Raw genomic sequence first — 21,770 nt, forward strand, 5'->3', positions numbered from 1 at the left:
ATTGTATTGTCGAATCTGAGGTATTGCTGTTATTGGTTATTATTGATTTATTTTACAGGGAAAAAAGTCCAAACAAAGATAAGATTGTTAAGACAAACTCATTTTCTTCAACAGGTATGTATAGCTATTTAGTTATCTCATTTTTTAAGCAGAAAGAAACATTTTGCTTTTTATACAACTATATTTGTATGCTTTTTGACAGAAAATGCCTGTATCAAGGCAGAAATATGACAGCCATTTTCCATTCGTTTGATGTGTTTGAGCTTTTGATTTTGCAATTTGATAAGGGACTTTCCGTTTTCAATTTTCCTTGGAGTTTGGTATTTTTGTTATTTCACTTCATACTCGGCCGTGCAGTAACAACAATAGAATGAAAGTTTTCTTAACTCATTATATTTTAATGCACATTACAGGAGCTTGCTTCATATATCCACATGATTTCAATACCAGTTTAGAACAATCATATAGACGAAGGCAATATACCTTCTGTTTTTAAATATATGCTAGCATATAATGCTTCTATGAATATAAGTTAAACGCCCATGTGATAGTAAAGTAATAAAAAATGCATCTTTCGGTATCAGTAATTCTTCCAAATTATACGCATGTCTTTACAATATTTCTAGCTTTAAATAAAAATAATAAACAGCAATAATTAAAAATCGGAAATCAACACATGTATGTAGATTTGATAAGAGTTACACCCATCAATGAATACAACACGGCTAGTGATGGAGGATTTTTCTACTCATTTGAAGCACATGAGTCCCCCCCTTCGATTTTTGGTAGGGTTAGTGTTGTTAAGTCTCTTTAGTTTTCGTATGTTTTAATATTATTTTTTGTCTTTTTGACGTTTTGTCTTTTGTCCATGGTGTTGAGAGTCATTGTAGGACTTATGATTAGTATTGCCCCCACCCCACTTTTGATGTATTCTTTCATTTTAACAATTGACAAGGATTTCATTGTTCTGCCAATCTTTTGCTTTTTCTTTATCTAGAAGGGAGCGCATTGAAGCTCGTAAGTTATTTGTCGTATTGTGTATTTTAATTTAAGTGATGTTGCAATTTAACTTCAAGTGTACGACAAATAATATATTAGCATAATAAATTTTGTTAGTTCTTTTTGCCATTTTGGTTTCATAATTCGGCGAGCAAATAGTTAAATGTAATTATAGAATGTTAATATTACAGTAAGAAAGGATCAAAATTCATGAACATTATAGTTTTATGTTTTGTGGGTCTTTTAATGAATATGTAGTATTGTCATTCGCTGAATTACGACAATGTAAAAATGTCAGTTTTAAGGTCCCCAATGTCTAATTTCTTGATCATAAATATATTTTCTTTAAAAAAACAAAGACCAGTGTTATAAAATTCTGCAAATTATGACTGCTGTTCTTAAAAAAAACGGTCTACAGAGCTGAAAATAGATTTAAAATGAAATACAAAACGATTATATTAAGGTTGTGTTCAAAACTTGAATAACACTATAAATAAGTCGGGCAGTTTTGAATAAAGGTGTTATTCTTGCAAAAAAGGAAAAATCTTTTACATCTTATGTAATTTTACTCGGAAAAATCCTGTCAACACTTAAAAAAAGCTGACCGACTCGCTAGAAAAAACACAATCCAAACCGGACACTATACCTACCGTGGTCAAGTTATGTCATATATTTAAATACAAAATGTAGCAAATCTTCGTAAGAATAAACACAAACAAATTCCACTTATATTTATGACTTATGTCAAACGTTTGGATAGTCAAAATTGATGTTTAAAATTCTGCCAATGCAACCTTTTTTTTTACTTCAAACACACGAAAATAACACAATATTATTTAAATCTAGGGTCATCAGTGGAGAAAATTTGGTGTAAGGTAATCAATATTTTATTTCGTTTTTATATTGATTATACACATTGTAATCATGCGTAACCGAAATTTGGTTATACAATGAGTAGGCTCATATTCTGTAATGATCGACTGGCATAAAGAGACAATTTTTAAATGGCTTTTTGAAAGCGTTCTTCCATAAACGTAAGTTTTAAATGGACGACCCTGTTATTGTGTTTTAACGTTGAATTGAGATAAGGTAAAGGTAAAGTTACAGTAATTGGGCTTTGTCACATATTTAAGTATTTTTTTGCATACAGCTTTAGCAGGTTGAACTATAACTGAAAGTTGGAATAAAAAAATTTTTATCGTTTTTATTTCCTGAAATATTACTTAATGAATTCTTTCAAAAAAGTTGACACTTGTACATTTTTTGTAAACAAAGCAAATACAATTTACGCAAAACTTTCCTAAAGTTGTCTTAAAATCCCTAAATCTCAAATTTCAAATCAATAGATTTTTCTTAAACAGTCATACGTTGAAACATAAAATTTTGTTTAATGGTTTAAGGTAGATAGGCAGTCTTAATTTAAATCCATAGAATTTTTTGATAATTTGTCAAAATGATGTATATTTTAAAAAGTATGGGTCACCGTGCTTTTTTCACGCTACGGGTTGAGCAAAATTGTCAGATTTTGTATAGATTATGCATGAAAAACCCAAATTTGGGTGATAAAAAGTAAAATACACAATATAATTTTAAGGTAAAATATGACAATATAGCTCTAATAATATCCTTTCAGATAAGAAAAACAAATAATGGGGTCACCGGACTCGTTTTCTTGCTACATAATAAAATAGGTAAATTCACAACACATTCTATTACAAAAGTTACTTTATTGAGTTATCTTCCCTTGTATCTGAGTTATCTACCCTTATATGGTAAAATTTTAAAAACATGCATAAAACAAAAACAATCTGATTTTTGTAAAATGCAGCTGTAAATATGATAAAACAAATAATTTTCTATATCAAAATGAAAAATCTTACACATGATACATACTGCTCTCGAAATTTGCACCTTTCATTTAAGATCTAGACCGATTGTTATCTGCTTTATCAAAATCCAAGATGGTGGAAGACATCCTATCTAACTTAAGATAAATATAGGGTCACGAACTTCTTTATAACAAAATAAGCATTCAAAGCTATGTTTGAGGTGAAAATATCATAAAACGTCGACGCAAGCAAAACGTCATCTTGTTGTAAGACGTACAACCGCGATTGGTGACGTTTTTCACAACCAATTGTGAGAGATTGGTTAATTCACCAAATATTAGTCGGAGACCCTTTGATTATTTCATATCAAACAAAATTTATCTTATTCATTTGAATTTACATATGATAGACATGTGTTGTATCACATTAGGGATTTCAATCTAAATGCACAGTTTAATTTTCGACACCAATAATGGGAAATGCTGTCAATTTATCGCCACAATAAAGGGATATTACGTCATATAAAACTAATAACACTTTATTTCATCACATTCCCTGGTAGTGATATTACAAAAAAAAAGTGTATAAAATTTTGTTAATTCACACCGTAATGGACATACATGTAGTACTATGGCCTATGGATGTCCGTTTTTCCCTTGATACATGCACATTAGGCGACTTAGTGTTGTATTCGTGTTGTTTGTGTTTGTTGGTTACATTCATATGTTTTACGCAATCCAAGTACATGTACCAAGTTTTCTCTGTTCTAACTATTTAGTTAACTATTTTATTCTGATATCCATTTGTCATTATGAAATTTATCTATTATAATAAAAACAAATAAGTGCATCGTCTGCGTTTTATTTCGGATGAATATGAATTCCAGTAAAGATGAAGGTAGTTTTCATTTAGCTCAATGACATCATCTTCAATGATACGGATTTTACAATCGACATTTTTACGACGATGTTGCGATACAACGGTTTATACTGCAGTTTCTAAAATACTGATATTTGAAATAACTTCTGTACATCGATCAATCACTTTTTACATTATTCGCCACAACGATTCTCTCCGTTGCAGTAATCCTAGTCATTACACCCTTGAGTTTAATTCCTTCATCATTTACTTTATGAGTAAGTGAATTAATCGTGAATTTGTTTAACAGCCCTTGGCAGTAATTCTGGTAAAATTTATCAGAACAGCTCAGTAGTTTAATGAAAGTGGAGGCTATATTATTTTATCCTAATTCTTAATTTATAAAAAAAAACTGATTTGCAAGGCAGAAGAGAAAAAAAACAAAAAACAAAAACAAAAACAAAAGCAAAACAATTGTTCTCTTTTGTTGTTTTGTATACACAAATATCACATCCCTTTGATAAAGTTGATATAAAATTACGTACCGAAACGGCTTTTGTCTTTTATACAATTTTACAATCTATTTTGCTTCTTGCTTCCTGTTTCTCTAATGGAAATACCGTAACATTTTAAATGTAATGGTCGATGATTGCTAACGTTATATCTAGATTAGTGAGTTTTATTTAACGTTAAAATTGAGATGTTGGGCTTGGTTATACCGGAAAGCATGAGAAAAAAAATCTTCCGCTATGTTCGGTAAAATGAGATTCAATTTCCTGCAAGTATTTCACAAAATAATATTCAAGACGGTATATAAGTCAGATGATGTATCGAGGGGTGTCAGGATTGATAAAATGAAAGACTGACCGTATGGAGGTCTTCCATTTTGTAATTCTGATACTCAAATGTTTGTTACACGACAAGAAAACCGTAAAATATTAATTACCTATAACAAAAGGTCATTCAAGAGTAAATAGATTTGACGAAGCTTACAGTAGACCACTTTATAAGATGCCAATTTATGATGGTGTGACAAGCTGTCATTTATATTAGTTTAAAAAATTAGTCAAACATAAAAAGTGTCAATAAATAAGAGGAACAGGTTATTTTCTATTTTTGATCCATTTGAATAAACGAACCAAGTAAGCAAACAATGTAAGAGAATACCACAAAAATAACACGCTGATTGAAGAAAAGCGTTGGTTATCTGAATCTAATGATTTTTAAAATTTTGTTTTCAATTTAGCTCTCGAAATTGGCAAAGTGACATTAAGTATTCTGGTTGCTGCCGGGATAATGCTTCCAATTGGAACCAGTGTTGCTTGTAAGTACTACCAATTTATAAATATCACTTAAATAATTACAACAGAAAAGTATTTATAGATGAAGTTTTATGAAAGGGGCATTAGCTGTCAAATTCATGTTCACCGATTTGACTCAAATTCTCATGTTTGATTTATAACATACTAAAGCGTATATCCAAATTACAAATAATCTAAAATAAAAAAATAATAATGCATAAACTCGATAATATGTAGCAACATTTCATGTGTATTTTTGTCTAGACGTCATCTAATTAACCATCGAAATGACCTCCGAAGACTGTCGATGGTTATATGTTTCGATTTAAGCATAAAAATAAATAAAGGTAGATAGAAATCACGTACAATTGGATTTTTCTAAGTCTGTTTGATTTCATATTGTAGGTTTAAAAGTATGTTTATCATCGTTCTTACCTGTATAAAAAGATATTTTGTGGATCGAATCAGTCAACCAAATAGTTCATCTTTGTTTCACTTTCAATGTTGACATCCGTTTCCTTTTAATAGTTGAATACAGGCATAGCCCATCTAAGGGGTTAACTTAAAAACACCAAAGAGCAGAAAACAGCACAAGGCCACCAATTAGTCTTTAAACACATTGTATACTAGTTCTTATCCTATTTTGACAAAATTGAACCAAACTGGCTGCTAAAAGCGAATTTTTATTTCACTATTTCACTTTCAATAATGATTGAACAAAAATAGTCATACTTTACTTTCCTTCTTATCTCGTAGCTAATGCCTCTTTAAATCTATTAAAAGAAGTAAAATGTTTGTAGATATTTTGTGCAATAAATACTATTATGGGCACCGTATCATTTATTTTACACACCGTGACTTTAAAAAAAAAAAAAAAAACGGCAACAAACGTGATCCTCTACATTTGGTTCTTGCATGAACTCGCAAGGATTTTGTGGCGTGATTTGTTACACTCTAATAGTCATTCTCCTTCCTTTAAATGTATACATAGTTCAACTAGTAATATATAAATGCCATTATTAGAATTCCTGTGCTTGATGTGCTCTCTTAACAGAAATGACGTATATATCCGTCTCATATTTGAGTCATTTCAGTTCTCTGTTTTAGTTTCATTAAACTAGCTAGTTCTTAATACAAAAAATATTAATATTAAGTCTATCGGTATTTTTGTCCATTCCACGCAATATTTACTGTATAAAAATAGGGAGATGTGATATGATTGCCAATGTGACAACTATCCCTGTGATTTCAAATGAAGTGGATGTAAGCAATTATAGGCAAACGTAGGCCTACAACAATGAGAAAAACCCATACCGTATAATCTGACTTGGGACAAGCATATAAAGAATGTGTCTGGATTAAACATGGTTGTGTGCGCTCAACACCCCCTATTCCCCCGCCACCTAACCTAGGACAGTGGTGTAACAGCGCAACATAAAAACAAACTGTAAAAATTAGTTGCAGTCAACTCAAAAGGTCAGTACGAGGCCCAGAACAACTAACTAAAAAAAAACAATAGACTCAAAGCACTGAAATAAGAGTTCTTAAAGCTAAATATATACTTAACAAGATAAATGAAATCGTATTGACAGATATTTTGGTACAAAAAATGGCCTTCATCAGTGTCAAAATATAATTTCTTTGTGTGTTATAAGAGTTCTATAATACAGGTAAACCTGTATTTTATATATGTATTCTTACACTTTATCAATAGAACAAATGTGATTGGCAAAAGTGTACATATACATTTGTACATATGTAGTACTCGGAGGTGCGGTGGTGTCGCTGAAGTGCAATTGTCACGCTGAAGTGTGATTGTCTATGTCGAAATTTGATGGTCCTGTCGCCAATGGGCGATGGTCTATGTGACGCATGATTGCTAATCAAAAACCGCAGATGTGTAAAAAAAGTAATCTTTAAGTTGAAATTTGCATTCATTATTGTCTGTAAAATTTGTATAGCATTTTGACATCGATGATATGAATGTGTGTGGTTGAAATAAAAGATTTGTAAAAAGAATCATCATCCTGTAATAAGTCTGTTTACCATACAAATTAGGATAATGTATCAATCGTATACTGTTTTTAAAAATACCACTCTGCTACATGTAGTACCTTGCTTAAATTACAGTTTCATCGATACCTTTAATTTACATCTCTTTGAACGGTATTTGTTACATTGAAATACAAGAATATATTTCATGTTATTTGTGTCTTTAGTTTCATACTCATTGAGAAACCGTTCTGCATACTCTCAGTGATTTACAATCTGAAAATCTGCTTCTAACAAACAAATTGACACCTTCATCGACATCTGAACATGAAAAAACTTTAAATACATAGTTTATGTAATCCATCGCACGCCAGCGTTACCACCAATGCACTTCGGCGTAGCTTTCAACAAGATAGCAACACAATGCAACCATTGCACTTCAGCGTGATTGATCAAAAACGCAGTTCAACGTCAAACCATCGCTCCTCAACTTGACCATCGCGGTTCAAAGTCCTACATACATGTATATATTTTCGACGACAAATACAAAATTCAAACCTTGTGAAAGTCTGCACGAGATGTTGGTTAATGAAAACATACGGTATGTGAAATGTTAATCTCTGTTCTCTTTCATTATCTGGCCAATCATAACATCAAAGCCTTTTTCAGTGTACAATTACGCCGAAAAGTATTTGTCACGAATAAATTATGTTTGAATGTTTCAGTAAAACTATGGTACATGTATAAAAGAGAAAAAAGTAAAATGGCAGACATTAAATTCTGTTGGAAAACTGTCAATGAATTATCAAAGTTTAAAATTTTACAAGAAACACTGAAGCAGAAATCCATTGTAGTTTTAAAAGGAAGATATGGAACAGGTAAAACTACAATTGCCAAATGTTTACAACTGCCTTTTTGCAAAGACAGATGCCGTATTGTCCATATTAAAGAAAAAAGTTAAACAAATTAGGCCAAAAACCAAACTATATCATCACTGATTCATCTGGAAATAAAATGTCCTTCGATAGTGCCATACTTCCGAATTTTATTGATATTAAGAAAACAAAACTTGTATTTGAGGTAGATCATGATACGCCCAATCTTACTGATTTCTTAAAGAAAATCGTAAACAATCCACAAGAAATAATATGGGACCTAGGTGGAAAGGATTTTTACACCACTGAAGATAAAAGCAATATTCTTACACTACAAATGAACAAATATGATGTCTCCATTGAAGATAATTCAAATATGTGCCAATCAACGACCGATTCTGAAACCATGACAATCAAACAATCAATATTTACCGATTTACTGAGAGAAAACCCTTTTCTAGGATTCCCATTGATGTGTGCTGATATTTGTAGTCATAAAGATCATTTACACCTTGGGTTGCAATATGTTAGACAACCACCAGATAATTTGGTTTTAAAGCTTGATAAGTTGAGAAATGAAGGGACATCTGATGAATGTTGTGCAATACAGTACTGTTTACTTGTCTCTGTGTTGCTAAGCTATGACCAGGAACTTTCCTTAGATGATATAATTGAGAAGTCGTTCAGTAAGATAATGCAAACAATCTATCCAGATAAATGGCAGCCGTATCAAACAGAGAAGACAAGAGACATGGCATCTTATTTAATGCCCGAATATATCACAATTGAAAGCAATTCTACATTGAAATTTTCGCATGTCTCAATTAACCTGGCGGTTATGATTTCCCTTGGCAGAAAACACCCGTTAACTGTTTTACGCGGGTGCAAAGTTCGTGACATAATTTATTTTATTAGACCAAACAACTATCAACAGCTAGAAGATGAAATTGTTTTACTGGCGGATTACTTGGACGATACTTTTGTTATGCGTTTAACCGATTCCATAATGTCGGAATCTGTTCATGCAGAAGAGATCACAAAACAACTGACCATTTTTACAGATATGTATAAAGAAACAAGTCTTTGACTGAAGATTGTAAATGTTACAAAAAACAAAAAAGAAGAGTATAAATTTCCCTTCAGGTTGACATTTTTTGCTCACGTTGCTGTATTTGCACATGTTTTTTCGACAACATGTAATAGCGAACTTCGTGCATACATTTTAGCATGGGTATATGTAGTTCATAAAACAGATGAAATTGAAGACAACCTAAGCATTTTAACAAAACAAATACTTGAGTACGACAGTCTTGAAAATATTTTACTCACAGCCATTGACCAACATGATAATACATTACTTCACTATTTTGTAATTTGGGACGGAAAGGCCGAGAAGAGTATTATATCCAGCATCTCAAATTTCGAAAAAGGACTAATAAAAGAGGAGGATATTGCCAGAATGTGTAAATCTTCAAAGCTACAAAACAAATCAAAACATACGCCATTACACTTTGCTGCATTTTTTGGCCGTCACGATCTTTTTACGAATTTAATTAAGATAATTAAATGCAAGAATGCGAGATTTATATTTTCTTTTAAAAGTGAAAACACAAATTTGGAGAATCTTATAAACTCAGGCAGATGTTATGTTTCAAAATCTGTTAAGGAACATAATACAGATAATAAAGAAAGGAAAGTTCTTTTTGAAACTTGGTTAATACCTTTAAGGACATCAATCAACTTTGGCAAAAGTGACGAGTATGATGAGATTAAAGCTTTTATGGATAAGTCTAAGAAATATGCATGAAAAACAAGTCCATAAAATTAATTTTCCTAATTGAAACAATTTATCAAACTTTTGATGTATAGAACTCATTTCAATTGCAGTGATGCGTGTAGTCTGTATGAAATTCGATTTAAGGCTGATGACTCTAGATATTATGATCTTATAACAGTATATATGATAAACAATTTTATGTTCATTTCTGAAAAACGTTAGTCATCATTCTTGTGCTCATACTCATGATCATGATCATCTTCATCGTCATCGTCATCATCATAGTCATTTTCATCATCATCGTAATCATCATCAACATCTTCATCGTCATCATCATCGTCGTCGTAGTCATCTTCGTCATCATCATCGTCGTCATCATTGTCATCATCGTCATCATCGTCATCATCATCATCATCATCATCATCATCATCGTCATCGTCATCGTCATCGTCATCGTCATCGTTGTCATCATTATTGTGGTTGTTTCTGTTTCAATTTTACAATAAGATAGAACAACGAAAGACAAACAACAGTCTACCTAACACGATATGGAAAACTGAAAAATGATAAAAACTCAGACTCCAGATGTTCCATACGTTTCATTTGTGACACAGACTATCATAACCAAATCATGGTGGCATCCATTAAACTATAAATGACTTCAACTTTACCACTTAAAAACCATTTCGATAGTTCCTTGTTAAAAGAAACCTCTATCTAGGAAATCAAGAAAGGAAACGTACATATTAATTTACAATATCGACAATTGACTTTTACAATTGGCGCAGAATACATAATTAAACAAAAATAATATACTCCACTAATCAATCGATTTTAGCGTTACTTGATCAAATGCATTGAAATATAATGATAGGAAGCATACACAAACACATTTTATATGAATTTTCATCAAATTTGTTATAATAGTATATACATGATTTCTACTATCAATCAAAAATGTAACTTCCATTTTTAATCAAAGACTCTAACAGTAGATATACGTCTTAACGGTTAAACGAGGTAAAGAAAACCGTCGTTCTTTTTCGTTTACTTTGTATTCATGTATTTTTATTCCCTCCGTAAAAATTATTTCCAAAAAGATTTTTAAGGGAAAAGTCATGTATTATCAGGTAAGGGGTCGGGGTTTTTTGAGGGGATACTGAAGAACATATCATAGCACTGGGATTGAGGGTAGATGACATTTCTAAGATTATTTAAAATGTTTTTTGTTTTTGCCATAATTGTTAGTCACTTTGGATTTAAAATTTGGCGGAGACGTCGTTTAACTTTTTTAAGCGTTGGAAAGTGATTTCTCCTCAAAATACGAGAGGGCAATTCGGGAACTTACTTTCATGTACATTTATTTTTAGGTTTCCCTACAATAAGCTTAGTGACCAATTCTGGTAATGTTTATATTTAAAATTCATGATGAAAGCCAACATATAAAAATATTAGAAATTATCAATACATTCATAGTGTAAAACTACCTAATAAAGGCAGGCAAATCCTACTCTGTTAGAATGAAATACAAAAATTAAATAAATTTTGAAGTGCATATCTACCGCTGACATGTAACTAGATGCTTTGCTAATATACATTCATCAAAGCTTCTATATAAAACCAATAGGCTATTTATCGCTAAAATAACCTTTTTCACAAAATCTTAAAGAAGTAAGAAGACTAACGAAACTCAAAATTTGGAACCCATTTTTTCTTGCAAGCATGCATTTTTTTAAGTAGTTACCATGTTCTGCAAGCTATCACCAAATCACAAAAGTGACACTTCATTTTGAACTGCATCGGCACCCATTAATTTGAGGGTCAATCAATTACAGGATTTTCAATCAGACAAATATATTCATTTCTTATAATACAACAGTAAGTTTGTAATCAAAAACTGTACTGTACAAATCATATGGTTTTTTTTTAGGTCTTGTTTAAAACATATATTTTGATCTTAGTATAACCAAGTACTTACAATTGTAACAATATAGTAAAAAGGAAGTGTTCCGCTCATTTTAACATATTGTTCTGATATTTGTCATATTATTGTGCAATAAATAGCTATATATGTTTTGTTTCCGTTGTATTGTTTTAAAACTGTATATCATATTAACATACATATCCATAACTTACTTTTATCCTTTACTGCCGCCCAACTGAATTTTTCATGAAATTGTATTTAATGGGTTTGACAGCTAGGGTTTATGTGACAATTGTATGTTTTGTTTACTAAATGTAATGTAGAGATTTTTTTGCAATTTTGGCTAAAATATGTGAAACTTTCCGATATCTATAATTCATTTCGTTTGCTCCCATGTGTCGCATGTATTTTTGTTTTCTTTAACACAAATTGATAAAGTTAAATGTATAATTTGTTAAATCATTGATATAAAAATAAGGAGATGTATTATGAGTGCCAATGAGACAATAATCCACCAAATAACAAACGACAAATCGCTAATTGATTGAGCTATAAAAGGCTCCGGGATGACAAAATGTGAAACATTTCAAACGATTTGATTAGTTCAAAACCTGCAGTATCCTCAGCAAAATTCTGACAAACAGCAAACAACGACAACCACTGAATTAGAAGCTTTTTTGGTTTGGGACAGGCACGTTCACAATATGGTGGGGTTAGACATATAAGTCAACGATCAACCCTTTCCATGGATACCATAGTTACGGCAAAATATCAAAACATACTAAGATAGTGTAACACAAAATAAAAAACAAATAACAAAACGACAAATGACACAGTGCTCTCATTTACTAAAGCCTAGTTAAAAGCTTACTTTTAACAAAGTAAACAAACAATGTTTTGCGTGGACTTGAATATAAACCAATACGCCTCCAATGGTTTTGATATAAGGACCTCAAAAGAATTCTATGAACAGCAATACCAGAAAATAACTATCAACAGGATGTAGGACCACAAGTGTTAAAACTTGTTATGAATAAATGTTAAATAATGTAGTAAACTATTAAAAACAAAATCAATGTTAGAATCGATAAAGACAATATTCAAATATTTTACTTTTGTAACAATGCTAAGTTGATAACAATTACGAATAAGTCTTTTTAAATGACCAATAAGTTTAGAATATGATGTTGTACAAATATACCCGCTTTATAAACAACCTCACATGGTCGTAATTTTACCGTTATTTTTTTTTCTGTCGGTAATTAGAATTTAATATCCCTCTTAGTAAGATTTCTATCTATAATTAGGTAACAGCAACACTTCCAAAACCAAATCTTAGATTTAGAGTATTTTTAGGAACTAAATATAGATTTATAAAATACATTTAGATAACCGTACTGTTAATTAATGAAAATTCTGCTGCATTTTGCATCAGACAATTACGATCATTTGATATATGCTTTCAACAGTTTGGTTAATTGTTTGTTTAAATAATACTCAAATGTGTTTATCTGTGTCATTGACCAATATCATGAATGAGTTGCAATGCATGATGGACTACTACGTGTTTACAACTTACAGAAAACACGTGTTTTTAATGACACACAACTCAATTTTTCACAATTATCGGATTAAAAGATTTCGTCTTACTTTTCCTTTAAATGTGATTACAGACCATGATACAAAGTAATCAAGTTGTATGCTCATATTAACAATAAAATTGAGAATGGAAATGGGGAATGTGTCAAAGAGACAACAACCCGACCATAGAGCAGACAACAGCGGAAGGCCACCAATGGGTCTTCAATGCAGCGAGAAACTCCTGCACCCGGAGGCGTCCTTCAGCTGGCCCCTAAACAAATATGTATACTAGTTCAGTGATAATGGACGTCATACTAAACTCCAAATTATACACAAGAAACTAAAATTAAAAATGATACAAGACTAACAAAGGCCAGAGGCTCCTGACTTAGGAAAGGCGCAAAAAACAAGTACTTTTTTGCGTCATAAGAAAAGAGTTTTTGAATTACTTGAACCATAGCTACTATAAACAGTTAAAAGATTTCAGACATTTTAAGAGAAAGCAACAAAACGACATAAAAACTAAAAGATGATTAATTATATCTACATTCAGATTTCGAAGACGGGCAGTTACATGTATCTCGTAAAATAGGGAAAGTGAAAAAGTTAAGTTTTGGCACAGAATACATTTTATGATACTTAACCTACTTCTGGTAATGTAAAGGTCAATAATTAGTCAATAACAGGGACATTGTCCAAACAACTAACGCCAAACGCCCGGTAGACGTCAGATATGATCAGAAAATGTTTTCAGTGTTACCACATGCACTGAACATTGCGCTATCATCGTTTTATTGTAAATAATTATTATTTCTGTAATTTTGTAATTAGTTTATGAGAGAATAGTTTCATTCATCTTTTTTTTCTAGTCCTGGATTTACAACATGTTTGCAAAAGCCAACTTGTGACTATGGATATATAACAAAAATACAAGCGCATATTCTTTTGCTTTTCTTTCTTTTTTCTGTTGTGCGTAGCGATTTTGTGTCATGAACTGATACACGATGTACTCTATTTTCCTTTACTTTTGCTAAATACAAGTATACGATGTCAATTAATATGTTTTAAACTAGAAATTAAAGGATTGATTGATTTGTCGTTGGTGTTTAACGCAATTGTTAGCACTATTGGCTATATCGTGACGGTCCATTTTGTGGTGGAAGCGGGAGAGAAACACTGACATATGACAGGAAGGAAACAACCAAATGACAAAAATAACTAAAAGACAACTAGAGGGCAGCATAAAGTTTTCAACAACAGACAGGTGTCCTAGTCTATTTGTTTAACAAATTATTGAGAATTTTGAATTAGATTTATTTTAATGTATTATTTTAACGGCAGGTCAGGCAATCCAAACAGTCAACATAACCAGTGCATATTAATCATGTGTCTTTACATCCATTGTGCTTTGCATCATGGTATGCTTGATATCAAGTAGGATTTATGTGCCTAATTCTCTGTGCTTTATAAGAGAGTATTGTTTTCGGAAAAACATAAGAATACAACACACGAGAATTCGAGGAGCGGATATTTACAGACAATTTTCCCTCGAAACAGGACAAAAGCACTGAAAAAACTTAATGCGATGCATATGAAATATTTAAAGAATGCAAAATATAACATATTGTCCGTTGATGGGCAAATAATATTTAACTTAGTCCGTTGACAACTTGTTGCCATAAAACTCCCGTTAATTTGATATGCAAAGTACATTATTTTAGTATTTCATGTGATTAAACCAGTCCGTATACAGAGTACATGATATATACATTTAATTAACAATGAATACTCTGTAAGTTTCATTATCACGTCGATAACATTTCTATTGCTTCTCGACTGTATAAATATGTTTGCCTTTTTTAGTCTTGCATTTTTTTTTTTAAATTTTAGTTCTATTATATGTTTCGGAGTTTAGTGTGACGTCCATTTTTACTGAACTAGACACATTTTTATGGGGCCAGCTGATGCCCGTCTCCGGTTGGGGAATTTTCTCGCTGTGTTGAAGATCCATTGGTGACCTTGGGCTGTTTTTTTGCTCTTTGGTCGGGTTGTTGTCTCTTTGACACATTCCCCATGTCCATTCTCAATTCTATTAATTCGTTTTAATTCTTTTCATCGAGATCGCTGGAGTAAGAAATGATAATATTTGTTATGAAGAGAAACACAAGTATTCACTTTATTTGACTAGGCAATGATATTGGTATTACTGAATACTAAAACTCAAAATAATTTTTATTTAACCAAATTATTTTGACAGTTCATCATGGATGTATTTCTTGTGTCGATCACAAATAGTTAACCGTTCCATTGTGTCTGAAGACGTTGTAAGGTCAAGACACCCAAACTCTGGATAGCATCTGAAAAAAATATGATTCCACATAAAACAGTACCAAATACTTAGTTGAAAGATTTGTCGCAGTTTATGGTCACAATTTCTGAATACCGGACATAGACACTTCATGATTTTGTTTTAAAAAACGGAAATAAGTATATTTGTAATATCTCATAGGGAAACATAGTTAGATTATTGATTTTGAAATACAAACAATAAGTATTTATTTTTTATTGTGGGATATAGTAACGTCAAGGAGACAGCAGAGCAAAGACACAAATAACCTTCAGACATCTAGACGTCAACATACAGTCTACATCAAAACATAGGTGTACACTTTGTACATACTACTTGCTAATTGAAACTATCCTAATATGATGTGAATAAACTTCATATAAACCCTTTAAACCTATGATATCAACAAGAAACGACACCCATCCACATCCCCCTAAAGAAACGAAAAAAAAAAAAAAAAAAAAACAGAAAAAAACAACACTAGGATATGACGCAGGACAACCACTGACGAGTTTCTTGAATTTGGACAGGCATTTGTGTCAATATATATGTGTTCTCGATCACTGACAGAATTTTCTCTTAATACTGTGTTTAAACAATGCTATGGGATCTGTTTATGGTCAAACAAACATCATACACCATTCATTCCGTGAGAAACAAATGCTGTTAACATATTATTTCTTCCCGTGGAAATAATATTCTAGAATATATTCTTCACTTTGGAACTAACATTATAAAAAACTTCTATTCCTTGACATTTAAACATGTGGCGGTTATTGAAAGATTTCCTATTTTTACATGAAATATACCCGAATACATTGCACTTTTTTCTAAGAGGTTGTTCATTCTGTCATAATCTTTACCGATTTTAATAAGCGATTGCAGACTTCAGGTACACCTTTTATACTACCTTAAAACAGTTACTGGTACATGTACATTTGTATTGGTATCCGTTTAGGCATTATGAAATAAGGAAACCTTTCTACCAGTCGGTCGGTGCCTCTTCCGCCGTGCATCGTGTTCTTCGTTTCTTGAATGGTTTGAATTAAACATTCTGTTTGATATCTAATCAAATATATCAGTTACTCGTACAAAATATTGAGAATCAAACTATTTCAGGCAATCTATCTGAAGAAATAATTATCTTTGTTATTTTGTAACAGCGCTTACTTCTAAAAACAATCTGATTAAAATACAGATTCGTTGTCCACTCTTTGCTTAGATAGGAGAAGCATGTTCACATACTCTGTATACTAATCAGATTGTCTCAAACTGTTAGTTTTCTCAAGCATTTTAAATGAATTATTGAGAAAACACGTGCATGTCGTGCGCACTGAATTCTCTGAATTATAAGCTCGGAAGTTTTAATAAGTTATACATATTTTTTTCTTGGAAAACACATGTTTACCTCTTGTTAGACTCACAGCTACACTTATATTGACACATATGTCCAAAATAATTTTGTTCGCATGGTTGGCAACCTTCATAGTTATATGACATCGTTCCAGGTTTACATTCTGCAAATAAAATATTATTTGCTTGATTTGTCTTATTTTGCTGAACAGCGGCTAAAAAGATGTTCTATTTTAAAACGTTTGTATTAACCGAAGTACATCAATGTAGAATAAACAAATACGATTTTTTTCTTCATTCTTATTAGGATTATGATTGAAGTATATATAATGTATAAGATATCTCCAATATTTTATCTTTAAATGATATTCATGCTTCCTTGTAATTACTGTATTCATACTTACCATGACAATGGTCGTCTTTTAGATAATGATTAAAACAGCAATGATATATTGGTCTGCTTTCAACAAATTGCCTGCAATAAAAACAGACAAAATTCCGAAGGTCGTGTAATACTGACATGTTTTTTTTGTTTTTTTTATTCGGATCGATATAGCTGAAGACTGCCTGCAGGAGATTTTCTCGTTGCGTTGAAGACCCATAGGTGACCACGGGCTGTTTTCTGATCTTTGGTCGGGTTGTTGTCTCTTTGACACCTTCTCCTGTCCATTCTCTCTATATATAGTTATTAGTTTTCGAATGCTACTTTAAAAATGCACAAAACGATTCAGGCTAATTACCAAAAGTGACTTAAAAGGCCCAAAACGTTGATCGGAAAGAGAAAAAGGTGAATTAAAACCCAATTTTGATTTAAATTAATTATGTTATTTGCATAACAGCCAAAAAATGCTAGATCTGTTTCCGCAAATTTTTTGTTCTTCCCTGACCGGTATTCGAACTCATGCTACTGAGATATCGTGGCACCAAATCGCCTTGCACTATGCCCGACGCGCTAGACCAATCGACGTCGGGCATAGTGCAAGGCTATTTGGTGCCACGATATCTCAGTAGCATGATTTCGGCCAGGGAAGAACAAAAAAATTGCTTCCGCAAATTTACAGATCTAACATTATTGGGCTGTTATTTAGACGAATTGTGTACACAGAATGTGTTTTCAGCCTTGTATCACCATCACTGGTGATCCGAGGGATAAAATCTGTCGTGGAGTTGTCACTGGTTCAGACGTACTTATAATATAATTATTTCTGTGACTGCATCCTACATTAATTTGTAAGATCCTCTACGATAGATAATTCAGCTGATCTGTGATATTCCATCTTCATGCCTTATATATCATGTACTGTGTTACGACGCTAGATAAAAACTGACGAGGAAAGGTAACACCCGGCCACCGAAAGCTTAAGTTTTGTCGAGCCTAGGTAGTCGAGTGGTCTAGCGCGTCGGGCATAGTGCAAGGCGATTTGGCTGATTTTGGTGCCACGATATCTCAGTAGCATGAGTTCGAATCCCGGCCAGGGAAGAACAAAAAATTTACTTTCGCAAATATACAGATCTAGCATTGTTGGGCTGTATATATGAATTAACAATACTGAAGTCAGTTAAAAAATCGTAAGATCAAGCATAAATATACAAATATTAGAAACAATCACAATTGCATGAATTCAGCGTGCAAAACATGAGATATAGTGCGCCGACAGGTTAACATTTCATGTTATGAATGCATCGTCCGTAAAGTAAAAGTTTATTCATATAAACAGTTGAACATTGTACAAAATCATTTGAATAGGCAGTGTATATGCTTTATGCTTTATATATAAATTGAGCAAACACCATATCTGTCTAAAATTAGCGTTGTTTTTTACAACACATCTTGCAAATCTCAATTATTATTGCATATTCAAAAAGTAATAATCTAATTGCATCATCAGATGATTCATACAGTTTTAACTATTACAGAGAATTAGGCCAAGAAAATCCTTACATGTACGTTTACCATTATAATGACTGCTGGCAAAATACACATTCCACATTTAAACGATATCGATTTACCGAACTAAGTTTATATCTTGCTTCCTTGTTTTTCAATTTCAGTCTTTTTGTAAGTAAGCAAGTAAATAAAATAGATAGGACAACGATTTGAAGCCAGAAATTTATATGTTGACTATTTTGTGTTGTTTTCAATTTTTTACAGCAGTGAGTCAATACAGCTGATGGTGGATATCAGTCCCCGAGGGTATTATCAACTCAGTAGTTAGTATATCGGTACTGATATGATTTATAACAAATTTTCTTAAATTGTCCGTTATAGAATTAAAAAATATAAGAAACCAAGGTTTCAACTCCCCCAGGCAAAGTTGACCTTAGATAGATTTGGCCACAATTTTAATACATTTTTTTTTTGGTAATGAAGCTATTCAACTGTTTCGGTTCTTATATATCCTTGGCTTTCATATGTTCGGCGTTGAGCGTCCCCAATGGAGGTAAATCCAGAAAAGCGCTTCGGATGCATGAGGTTTATAAAGTGTTGTTTTCATGTTTTTTTACAGATTTTTTAGAGAACTTCGTGTATATTATCCGTTTAAGCATTATGGAATTATGGAATAAACTGAAAATTGAAATTTTACATTTCATTTACGTCCCCAATTTTATTTCTTTGACATCGAATATTTAAGCCATAAACTTGAAATAAGAAAACTAACAAAACAATCAGATAAGCATACACTGAAAGAAATACTTATTAGACTACACTGTAAAAATCGTGCTTAGAAAATAAACACTTGCATTACATGTTTAGTTTTAAACGTGTTTATGATTGTGTTTGATATCCTATTTTTTGAGTAAGCACATTAAATGTAGACATGTCCTGAATTTAAGCACTTTTCTATGTGTTTTAGAATTAAAGTGTTTAGGAATAAAACACTAATTTCTAAGCTAAACACGATCATAAACACAATCCTAAACACAATGTCAACCTAAACATGTTTAGAACTGAGACATTTAACGTTTACATACTTTATCCAGCTATCTTAATTTCGAATAATAAACCAATGTACAGACATACAAACAAACGGATGGACCCTAAATAATACCAGTACACGATTCACTAAATATCAATATAATTCCTTATACATTAAAGATATTATTTGCGATATTTTAGGTTGTTCATCGTCATTTTGTTGGGGAAAAATGAATCTAACTAAGTGACAGTCGGTACCATTATATTCATTCACAACCACTTGAAACAACAATTGTTATTTAGTTTTAATAATTTATAGTTTCCTGTTTCCTTTATTTTGTATAAAAATGATCATATATCGTTCATGTTCGATACTAGCATGATTTATAACAAACATTTCTAAAATTGTCCACTTAAAATATTAGAAATTATGAAGAAACGAAGGTTTCAATCCTCTCAGACAAAAATGACCTGTAGTTAGATGTATTTGGCTTTTTTATGAACTTTTAGTCATATAGCTCTTCAACTGTTTCGGGTCTTATACATCCTTGGCTTTCAAATGTTCGACTTTGAACGACCCTTGTGAAGGTAAACCAAGAACAGACGTATGAAATTTAAAAAGTAAAGTTGAAACAAAAATGAAAACATCACGTTATAAAATTAATGTTATTCGTCCAAAACGCTTTTATTGATTTAAATTCATTATGAACGCTCAAAGTGTGGTTGTGACTTTATTCTCATGGATCTTTCAAAGTAGTTGCCCTTGAAGGGGATTGTTTTGCATTGCACTCTAAGATTTCATTTAATGTTTGACAATTTGCCGAACTCTTCTTTGTGAGGTACTTATAGTTTATGTTGGATTGGGGAGTGGGCTTGGTGGGATACATGCATGGATACGTTAAAAAATTGAAACATTACAATACAGATTTGCTGCAAAGTTGTTCATTGTCCGGGTTTTGTATAATGATATCATTCTACCGCAAGGAACCTTCCAAAATCACGCTGATATTGAACTTTGTGAATGATGTTTTTTAAAAAGGATCAATGAAAAATATGTGTTAGTTGATGCAACGGAGTTTATAAATATAATGAAAAGAAACAACACTTGTCGATATTTGCGAGGTTTAAAATTGACATTTGGCCACTAATGATCATAGTCAAAGTATGTGATCTCTGAAAAAGTATTTCTAGCTTATTCATGTGTCCTACTTGTAATGCTCAGCTCTTTCAATGATAACATAATCATATACCTATATATATTTATCTTTTGAAACGCACAGGATTCAAGCAGAAACAAGTGTGACTATCGTTTGTCTAGAATGAAACAAAGTAATCAAAGATACTTTTATAACTAAATAAGCAAATAAATAAAAGCCTGATTTGTGTTGTCCAAATCACAATCGTCAACGGAAAAAGTATGACTAATATGAATAAGAAGAGAAGTGGGATATAGTCAATAAGACAGCAACACAACTACACAAAATATTTTGAAGTCTTCATACAATTGTGAGGCTAAAAATAGCCGCGAGTAAAGATAAATTGCATGCAATGACAGCAGACCATTTAATTGCAAACTCATGAATAAAAGTACAGTCATGTAATTTTATCGTTTAAAACACAGATCACAGGGATTTAAAGTGTATCTATGAACTAGTACCACAGGCCAGTGACATTTCATCTGATCAGGCAAATTTAATATCGACCTTAGTAAAAACATTATGGAAATTAGCCGTAACAAAAAAAGGGAAATAATTTGAAGTTCACATCCTTCTAATGATTACTACCTAGTTGTTCCAAAGCGAATGTTTTCAAATTGATTTCATAACATAAGAATAGTAGAACTGTAGTAGTTCACAGTGCTCGATTTTTTGTAAAAAACTACTTTCACCATCATATGTTTTTTCTCAGAACGACATACAAGAAATTAAAAAAAAACTAGACGCCACGAGGAAAACAAATGTGCTGAAAGTGGCGTTAAACACGAACAACCAATCAATCAATCAACAGAAATTTGTTT

The 21,770-nt window shown here is 31.8% G+C and overlaps 1 protein-coding gene and 1 long non-coding RNA gene across 2 annotated transcripts; one reads left to right on the top strand and one right to left on the bottom strand.

Annotated features, from left to right (window-relative positions):
* LOC127723650 (uncharacterized) lies at positions 1 to 11,704 on the top strand. The gene is made up of 3 exons (XM_052230374.1): positions 1 to 114; positions 4,933 to 5,010; positions 7,705 to 11,704. Exon 3 carries the CDS (start codon positions 7,994 to 7,996, stop codon positions 8,939 to 8,941), a length of 948 nt encoding a protein of 315 aa, XP_052086334.1. The 5' UTR covers positions 1 to 114; positions 4,933 to 5,010; positions 7,705 to 7,993; the 3' UTR covers positions 8,942 to 11,704.
* A 5,157-nt stretch (positions 11,705 to 16,861) lies between these two features.
* Positions 16,862 to 19,961, bottom strand: LOC127723654 (uncharacterized). The gene is made up of 3 exons (XR_007992172.1): positions 19,810 to 19,961; positions 17,241 to 17,311; positions 16,862 to 17,000 (listed from the first exon to the last, which is right to left on the bottom strand). It is a non-coding gene; the product is annotated as an uncharacterized LOC127723654 (long non-coding RNA).
* Positions 19,962 to 21,770: the final 1,809 nt, after the last annotated feature.

Source organism: Mytilus californianus, unplaced genomic scaffold (genome assembly GCF_021869535.1).
Source record: "Mytilus californianus isolate M0D057914Y unplaced genomic scaffold, xbMytCali1.0.p SCAF_13, whole genome shotgun sequence".
NCBI lineage: Eukaryota > Metazoa > Mollusca > Bivalvia > Mytilida > Mytilidae > Mytilus > Mytilus californianus.

Coding starts and splice junctions, on each gene's coding strand:
- LOC127723650 (XM_052230374.1), top strand. CDS start 7,994: ATGTCCTTCGATAGTGCCATACTTCCGAATTTTATTGATATTAAGAAA.